The sequence below is a fragment of the Gymnoscopelus microlampas genome, assembly GCF_963454915.1.
Source record: "Gymnoscopelus microlampas genome assembly, chromosome: 24".
NCBI lineage: Eukaryota > Metazoa > Chordata > Actinopteri > Myctophiformes > Myctophidae > Gymnoscopelus > Gymnoscopelus microlampas.
Window position 1 is genome coordinate 1,646,720 of NC_139961.1, and position 10,000 is coordinate 1,656,719.

Genomic DNA, 10,000 nt, shown 5'->3' on the forward strand with positions numbered 1-10,000 from the left:
CTGCTTTATTTTAGTGTAACTCGAACGCACACTGCTCGGTATGGGTTAAATAAATTAATGTACAAACGTATTCCATTCATGGCCCCAACCCGCCTCAACCCGCCCCGCAAACCCATATATAAATCTATGGCTCAACCCGCCCCGCGATTTTTTTTAAATTCTATAAAATCATGGTTAGAAAATAATCCCCAAGTGTATTCAAACTGTTTTATTCTTATTATTCTTATTCTTATTAGGAATAAAGACAAAACAAGAGCATGTGATTATTTTTATTTTTTTTGCGTGTGAGAGCGGCTGACCCGCTCACCCGCAGCCTGCATAATTTCCTCTGAAATTCTGACTCGACCCACCTGCGCCGCGGGTTGACCCGCGGGTCAACCCGCTCATCACTACCGCAAGGACTTTTTTGGTCGGACCTTTTAGACAAAATGTAACTTGTGTTGTTTTACATTCTTTTGCCTAATAACATTTTCAATCAATCAATCAAACTGTTTCTTATTGGCTTTTCATGATGTGTTTGGTTGTATTCTGGTTCTTCATGTTGTAAAATCGGGGCGTTTTGAGACTATTTAAGGGCGTGTCATTTAAATGACGCTCGTTTTCAGACGTGAGATTTATCAAAGCTCCGACCTGATGTATGCTACGATTGGCTGTATAGGATCCTTTGATAAATGTGACTTCGACGTTGGTGTACGGCCGCATTTATGGAAATATATAAGCCGTTTTTTACGTTCTGTTGATAAATGAGGGCCACTGTTTCTTTGTGTTCTCTCTCAGCTAGGTGAAGTAGGCCCGGTGTGGCTGTATCCTCAGTCTCCTATGGACTGTGTCGTCGACGACCCCAAGAAAGGAACCAAGATGTACGGCTTGAAGAGCTACATCGAGTACCAGGTCACACCCAATGTAAGGCTGACACGCACACGCACACACACACACACACACACACGCAAAATGACAAAGTATTGGTATCAAAATGTACTTAAAGTACTCATTGTGCTCCTGTGTGAAGAGAGTGGTGCCTTTGATGAGCCCCGTATTGATGTTGTCATCAATGTTTGTATTTTGGACATACACACAGACAAAGCCAGATATAGGAGTGGTTGGCACCACTCAAAAATCTTTTGAAAATAGCAGATCTACAAGCTCACAATGCGACGCATTGTGAGCTTGTAGATCTGCTATTTTCAAATGGCCGAAATACTGTATATATATATATATATAGGGCTGAAGTGGTTAATGTATGTTTTGTAATAATAATCAAAATCTACAAAGTAACTAGTAAGTTACTTGAAAACTTATATGAGGTTTTCATGTAATTGTAGTGGAGTAAAAGTATAATATTTGCCAGTGGAGTGGAGTAGAAGTAAAAATACTGAAAATTGGAAATACTCCAGTAAAGTAAAAGTTACTAGAGGGCTACGCTTTTTTCCCCCAAAACATTCTGCACGTCATACTGCGTATTTAGCGTAACACGGTAGAACACACCACTGGTTCCTACCAATGATGTCACTGGTAGGCAGGTTTCTGAACTGTCCACCAATGACACACAGAGTGAGTAGACAGAAATGCTTCCATCTTATAATGACCAATCATATGAAGATAAGGGTTGAAAAAGGGTGAAGTGTTTAACTATAACAACACACACTAACCTTCCTCCATTGTCTCGTTCTCAGACCACCGGCAGAGCTGTCAATCATCGCTACAAGCATTTCGATTGGCTGTACGAGCGGCTGCTGGAGAAGTTTGGAGCGGCCGTGCCCATCCCCTGTCTGCCCGACAAGCAGGTGACAGGTCAGTTATCACGGCGACCGTCCCATCCCCTGTCCTCAGTTACCACGGCAACCATCCCATCCCCTGGTATAGCATGATGGAGGACCTGATAATACTCTGTACATGGCAGCCAATTAAAACAGGGGTGATGCAACTGTGATGATGTAGAGCAGTGGTTCTCAAACTTTTTCATGTCAAGGACCCCCAAACTGACACTTTTTAGCCCGCGGACCCCCATTTGAAAAGATATGCCTCAGGGACCCCCATAAGAGAAGGTTTTTATGGCTCTGTAGCAGTGATTCTCAACCATTTTAATTTCAAGGACCCCCAGTTTGACATGCATTAGGGCTACGGACCCCCATTTTATGGCGTTCCTATCTCTGGGACCCCAATTTATATTGTAAAATCAATGTTAATGTAACTCTGAGAGTTACAGACCCATAAAGGTTCATTTGGTTCCTATCCATCATTTAGCTGGGGACCCGCCTGGAACCCCCTCAAGTACCCCTGGTGGTCCCTGTACCCCACTTTGAGAACCAGTGATGTACAGGGCCACTATATTTCCACACTCACTCCAGAGGAACACATTACATATACTGTTGGGCATATGAACCTCTTATCTCTGTATTTTAACTTTTTTCGCAAATTAATGCCGTACTTCGCCATTCTATGTCACACAAAAGTAGCAAAAATAGCAGATCTACAAGCTCAAAACATGTCGCAGTGCGACGCGTTTCGAGCTTGTAGATCTGCTATTTTTGCTATTTTTGAATTGGAATCCTGAAAAGTAACATTTTTTTTAAATTTAAAATGCATTTAGTTATACTTATATACGTGCCGTACCCCAGCCTAGCTCGGGAGTGAATCTCGGGCATAAATATCATCTAGTGTGAGGGTTCAAAGATCCAATCTGAACCGTCCCGAGTTGCTCAAACATGTTAGATATTTATCTGGATCGCTGCTGTATGGAACGGCACAGCGGGGGACCGACAGAGACACGGACGCAAGGGACGGGTGCCGCTGTGGCGACAGCCCGCTAATCTGTGCTTTTGACTACAGCTTAGAGGAAGCCTTTCTGACCAAAGTGCTAAAATATCATCAGCTAGAGCAGTGGTTCTCAACCTGTCGGTCGGGACCCCCCCAGGTTTTTTTTGAGGGGGGGTCCCCAGATGACAGTGAAGGGGACAATCTAAGGACTATTAAGACCTTTTTAATACCTCAAAAAGAAAGAAAAGAAAAAAGACCATTACTGCATCAATTGGCCAACATTGGCCAAATTGTCAAATAATATAAGAAACAGGCAAACATTGTGAAAATAGCCGATCAACAAGCTCACAACGCCTCTCGTTGCAAGGCGTTGTGAGCTTGTAGATCGGCTATTTTCACAATATTTATCTGTGGAACCGAGTCAAAATGCCCCACAACTCCCACAATTCCATGTGCTTGTCAGAGTGGGGGGGTCCCCGGTTGAAATATGTTTATTTTGGGGGGGTCCCCAGTTGAAATATTATTTTGGGGGGTCACAGCCTGAAAGGGTTGAGAACCGCTGAGCTAGAGCAGACCATCTCTCAGCTATTAGGCTACATATATAAACCTTTTTTATCTTTGGTAGCCTATAGGGCACAAGTAGGTTGTGAGGGGCCTTCAAATGGCCGGCCTCTCCAAAAGGAGGGCCACACAGTTAGCAAGGTACTGCTCAATATCAGCTGTTATAAGAAGGAGGCGTGGTTTCCTTTATCCATGATTGTTGTCTGCTGTGTGACAATTATGTCAACATTATTGTATGTAACAATGTTCTGTCTTATATGCACTTTGTAACTGACTGTTCTCCTAGTGTCTGACTGACTGCACTGGCACTGTTTAGGTCCTTTATACAAGGCATTATTGTACTTCTGTTTATGGGGACATAAATACATGTTTAACGTGTGTGTGTGTGTGTGTGTGTGTGTGTGTGTGTGTGTGTGTGTGTGTGTGTGTGTGTGTGTGTGTGTGTGTGTGTGTGTGTGTGTGTGTGTGCGCGTGTGCGTGTGTGTGCGTGTGTGCGTGTGCGCGTTGCAGGTCGTTTTGAGGATGAGTTCATAAAGATGAGGATGGAGAGACTGCAGGGCTGGATGAACAGAATGTGTCGTCATCCTGTGGTCTCCAACAGCCACGTCTTCCAGCTGTTCCTCACATACAAGGACGAGAGGGTACGTGTGTGCGCATGTGTAATATAAGTATTTATATTTTGTCAGTGTAATGCCAGTGTAAAAAGAGTGTAAAATTAAACCAAATGGACCCGTACGGGTCCATTAGGTTTCATTGTACACTCTCAAGAGTTAAATTATTGTTAAACATCTGCATTTACTTACACAGTCTACACACTTAGATAATCTAGAAGAATTGTTATTTTATCACGTTTTTTTGCTATGTTTGCCTGTTATTGTCTCTCCTATGGAACCAACTAAATCTTAACCGACGATAACAACATATTCTAAGTTTTGGGTGTGAGAGGCTGAATCTCATCAAACGGTGGTTCTGTGGCTCAAATGCCCAATAAATAATAGAGCTTGATATGAAAAGTGTTGAAAAGCACTGATATATTACAGCCAGTCATGACACTGTCACCTGTTTACAAACCTTTGTGGAATGTTAAAGGTGTTTGTTGAGCATTCCTCAACTCTCCTGGTCTTTAGCTGCACATGTCCCAACGTTTTTTGAAAAGTGTTGCTGACATCAAATTCTGAATAAGCATATATTTACAAAGATCAATAACGTCAGTAAGATAAAACATGACGTATATCGTCTCTGTGTGCTGTTTTCAATTACATATTATGTAAAAACTATGTTTTTTAAAAGGATTTTGAAAAGTTTTGCATTTTGTTTTATTTACATTTTCCACAACGTCGTCAACACTAACTTGGTTGGGGATTGGGATTTGTATAAGGTCAGCCTTATGCAGCTGTGTTGCCTACATCACTGTGTACTATAAGGTCAGCCTTATGCAGCTGTGTTGCCTACATCACTGTGTACTATAAGGTCAGCCTTATGCAGCTGTGTTGCCTACATCACTGTGTACTATAAGGTCAGCCTTATGCAGCTGTGTTGCCTACATCACTGTGTACTATAAGGTCAGCCTTATGCAGCTGTGTTGCCTACATCACTGTGTACTATAAGGTCAGCCTTATGCAGCTGTGTTGCCTACAATACATCACTGTGTACTATAAGGTCAGCCTTATGCAGCTGTGTTGCTGACATCACTGTGTACTATAAGGTCAGCCTTATGCAGCCTCCCATGTTTTTAATCTGCTGTAGTTTTGAACCGGAAGTTGAAAACAATCTCAAAATCTGACTAGACTTTCATGGGCTTTTTATGATGATGATATTCAGTCTGTGTTGTTTCTCTCTCCTCTTTATCCATCTGTGTATTCATCTATTTACCTGTCTCTTTCCTCTTGTGTGTGTGTGTGTGTGTGTGTGTGTGTGTGTGTGTGTGTGTGTGTGTGTGTGTGTGTGTGTGTGTGCGTGTGTGCGTGTGCGCGTGTGTAGGATTGGAAGCTGGGGAAGAGGAAGGCAGAGAAAGATGAAACGGTGGGACCAATGATCTTCTCTCTGGTCGACCCTGAAGCCGCCGAACTGGACCCTGTGGAAGTGTACGACACACACACACACACACACACACACACACACACACTAGGGCTGTCCCCGACTCAGGATTTATTGAGTCGACTCAGAGTCGCGGGTTTAATGCAGAGTCGACGGAGTCGTTTTATATAAAAAGGTCGCAAACTTTCTTTGGGGGGGGGGGGGGGGGGGGCGGGGGGGTGCGCATGCAGCAAGTGCTGCTTTAAAGAGTAAACACTGGACTTTTATAACCTTCATAACCTCGAAATGCTTCCAAACTTTTAACCTCTTTTTTGGTTTTCACTTTTCACCTGTGATATAACCACTCCTTGCAACGTGCTTGTCCTGTTAGTTCACCACACATGAGTACCCTAAAAAAAAGAAACGTCAGGCTCCTCGTTGACGTTTATGGGACAGCCCTAACACACACACATTATTTATCTACTAATACGCTGATAATAAATCAATTTCTAGGACCCCCAGTTTGACATGAACTAGGCTACGGACCCCCATTTAATGGCATTTCTATCTCTGGGACCCCAATTTATATTATAAAATCAGTGTTAATGTAACTCTGAGAGTGTACAAATGGAACCAAATGGACCCGTTAGGGTCCATTTGGTTCCATTTGTACACTCTCAGAGTTACAGACCCATAAGGGTCCATTTGGTTCCTAACTATCAGATAGCTAGCTGGGGACCCCCTGGAACTCCCTCAAGGACCCCTGGGGGTCCCTGGACCCCACTTTGAGAAGCAACGTCATAAACGACACAGAGTCACATACCCGTCAAAATCACAGGGCGGTTTAGTTTTTTTGGAACACAGTTCTTATATGACGCGATCTAAGATTCCCCTATGGGAATCAGATGAACAGTAAACCTGGACTCACACATAAAGGACAAACCCTTAAATCTGTGTCATTTTACATTTTAGTGTTGGCTATTAAAACTAAATAGCAGATGCACAAGCTTGCAGCGCTTGTGAATCTGCTATTTCTGAACATTTTTGAAAAATGTTGAAATAGAAGCAGTAGCAGTAGTAGCTGCTGACCAGCAGATGTAAACAAGGCCTTATGTGCCACAAGGCACGAAGTGGATAGGTAACAGGCAACAGCAGATGTAGACAATGAGAGGAACCGGTTTAATCTGTCCTTCTCTCATTCACTGTGGCGTTCCACTGGGTCAGCAGTAGGGTTTAACATTTTCCGGGAAATAGCTCATTTTAATTCCCGGGAATGTTCAGACCTTTTCCCGGGCTTCCTGGGAATTCCTGTTAAAGGGTAAAAAAAAACTAAAATGTATTTATATGTAGATACTTAAATAGCCAATTTTACATCGAGGTGCTCAGATGTCCCTATTGTAACCACCTATCCTGTATTCCTAGTAAGCATTGACACCTAGCTATTTGCTATTAAATATGCAAGAAAATGATCAGATTTAGAACAAGATGTTCCATACCATATATATCGGGAGGTGATTGGGGAAGCCACCTGTGTGACACCGGCACTGCTGCTGCAGTGTTCTGTGTTTCTGACGTGATGTTACGTTACGGGACTGTTTGCTCTTGTTTTGGGGATTCTGTTTGATCAGACAGGCCACCATGTGTTGTGCCGTTAACCGTAACGCATTAACTTTAGCGTGCGTTTTCTCTTCAGTTCTGGAGATGTGGTGGAGTTAGTAGGCTTACTAAGCTATCATCGGCTGCGCTCGTATTCGTGGCGACACGCTCGCCCCAAAACACAGTCGCCCCGGGGCTAATCCGGCGGTATTCACCTGATATTCCTACACATAATAACCTCAGTAAAGTATGACTAAACTAAACCTAACCTTATTCCTAAACGTTACCTCAGTAAAACGGTGCCAACACCTAACTTTATTCCTACACTTAACCTGAGTAAAACTATATTCCTAACCTTATCCTCAGTAAAACAAATGGAAGAATACAAGAACCGCTTGTCTGCGAAAGAAATGGGGGTGACGTGTTTTGGGGCAAGTCTTCCGTTTACCGTTCACCCGTCAGACTCAACATATTGCATAGGAGGTCCAACCTGTGTCCTACGACAAACTACTGGTCTTCTCCTTGTGTTTTCTTTTGTTCATTACTGTTAAATTCAGTGCATCCCATATTGGTTCAAAACGGGACGATGGGACCCTGCCCTGGTCGGCAACGCGGCAAGTAACTTGCCTAATTATAATAGTAATTCCTCCGTGCTGTAGATAGGACTTTCTACTAATTAGTAGTAATTTCTAACAAGAAAAAGCAACCAGGAATCCCGGTGTTAAACCCTAGTCAGCAGTGATCCAGATAAATATCAAACATGTTTGAACATTATCAGCACGGACCCCGACTGTCCTTTGAGCAACTCAGGAGGGTCTGTGAACCCTCACACTAGAGGATAAATCATGCCTGAGATTCACTCCCTATCTAGGCTGGGGTACGGCACGCCCCCCGACACTCCCCCAAATGACCCCAAATCACCCCCAATTATCTTGTAGTCTGAGCCCAGCTTAACGATCCAATTATGTTCTTAATTACCTATCATTATATTGATAACTTTTCAGATTAATCAAATAATCAAATTGATTATTTTTCTAATGGATTTCTTAAAGTCAATACTTGATAGTCATTGATTTAAAGAAATCAACATTGTGAGAAATATTTTCCTGGTTCCCAGAACCAGGAGACACGTTGTTAGCTTATAGATCTGCTATTTACAGCTTTAGGTTTACGGTAAAAAACTCATAAAATGTTGTTATCATCACAAGTATATTAATGCGTGTGTGTGTGTGTGTGTGTGTGTGTGTGTGTGTGTGTGTGTGTGTGTGTGTGTGTGTGTGTGTGTGTGTGTGTGTGTGTGTGTGTGTGTGTGTGTGTGTGTGTGTGTGTGTGTGTGTGTGTGTGTGTGTGTGTGTGTGTGCGTGCGTATGTGTGTGCAGAGAACAGAAGTGTGAACACTACAGCAGGTTCACCAGATCCATGGACGACGGAGTGAAAGACCTGCTGACTGTAGCACACACACACTGGAAGAGATGCACTGGACGTATGTAATACACATCTATAGGCATACACACACACACACACACACACACACACACACACACACACACACACACACACACACACACGGTTCAAATGCTCCAGTTGATCCAAACTTTTTTTTTTTCTTTAACCTTTATTTAACCAGTAAAATCACATTGAGACCATTGTCTCTTTTACGAGTGTGCACTGGCCAAGAGAAGAGGCAAATAAATGTTACACAGCTCTGCCAGTAACAACATAACAGGACATAACAAAGACAAACATGACATCCGTAATACCAAAAATCTACTACCAATAGCACCAAATACAGACTAATTATTAAAAGGCTAATAACAACAATACATCATAAAACTACTAAACTAATACAAAACTAAGATCACAGTATTTGCTACTCGTCAAAGCAGGAGCAGTGGCTGGAGAATGTGCCCATGGCAATCCTCTTAAAACTCACTAGGGGGATCAAAGAAGCCAATTTTAATCTGGTCTGTAGGTCATTCCACGACCAGGGCCCAAAAAATGCAAGGCTTTTTTTCCCTGCCTCAGATTTGGTGTTGGGTGTGACGTAGCGCATCCAAGCATTTGATCTGAGGTTAAGCGAATTTTGGCGGATAAAATCAGCGCAGCAGCACAGGGCACCAACCTTGGGGGCTTTACCTAACAGCGTGAGAAAAAAAAACGGCGAAAATCGGCGGAATTTAGAAGCAGAGCGTCCTTCCCCCCCCCCCCCCCCCCCCCCCGCCCCCGTTGACAAAACTGTCCGGTGGGCACCGTGCTGAACCCCCCCCCCCTTGACAAAACGGGACGGGACCATGCGCACCAAGTCACATCTCCAGGTGCTCTTCTGAGTACCAGACCTAAAAAGTTATGTGCACCCCTGGTAATAAACCTCAGTGCAGCATGAAACAGGGGATCAAGTCTGCCCAATGTTGAGGAACAGGCGAATCGGTACACAACATCTCCATAATCAAGTTGCGACATAAAAAGGCTAGTGACCAGCCTTTTCCTTGAGGCAGAAGAAAAACAGGACTTCATTCAATAGAAGAAGCTCAGTGTGAACTTTAACTTCTTTGCCAAGGCATCAATATGGTGATTGAAGTTTAGCTTGTTATCCAACCAAATCCCAAGGTATTTGTAAAGCGCCACCCATTCGATGGTTACTCCATCCAGAGTGGTGATGTTTGGGGGGCTAATGACAGTACTATTTGGATTAAATACCATGGCCTTGGTTTTTTGGTCATTTAGTAGCAATTTGCTGTTTACCAATTCATGCTGCAGAGAGACAAAATCTGAGGCCAAGTTTGACACTGCCACGTCAAGAGAACAAGATAGTCTAATTGTGTATTTGTGTGTGTGTGTGTGTGTGTGTGTGTGTGTGTGTGTGTGTGTGTGTGTGTGTGTGTGTGTGTGTGTGTGTGTAGCTCTCCCTAAAGAGTACCTGAGAATAGGGAAAGCGTTCCAGAACCTTGCATCTGTGTTCAACACCAGTGGATACCAAGGTACCGTATCTATATATCTATATATCTATATATATATCTATATATCTATATATCTATATATATATATATCTATATATCTATATATCTATATA

At 43.0% G+C, this 10,000-nt stretch overlaps 1 protein-coding gene across 4 annotated transcripts in view; it reads left to right on the forward strand.

Annotated features, from left to right (window-relative positions):
- Positions 1 to 10,000, forward strand: part of LOC311041151 (sorting nexin-9-like) — a 47,393-nt gene that overhangs the window by 23,170 nt on the left and 14,223 nt on the right. For all 4 annotated transcript variants that reach the window (XM_084051664.1, XM_084051665.1, XM_084051666.1 and 1 more), the window contains exons 8-13: positions 778 to 903; positions 1,674 to 1,791; positions 3,829 to 3,959; positions 5,299 to 5,402; positions 8,310 to 8,413; positions 9,831 to 9,908. In XM_084051664.1, the coding sequence (XP_083907790.1) occupies positions 778 to 903; positions 1,674 to 1,791; positions 3,829 to 3,959; positions 5,299 to 5,402; positions 8,310 to 8,413; positions 9,831 to 9,908 (661 nt within the window). The remainder of the gene's footprint in view (positions 1 to 777; positions 904 to 1,673; positions 1,792 to 3,828; positions 3,960 to 5,298; positions 5,403 to 8,309; positions 8,414 to 9,830; positions 9,909 to 10,000) is intronic.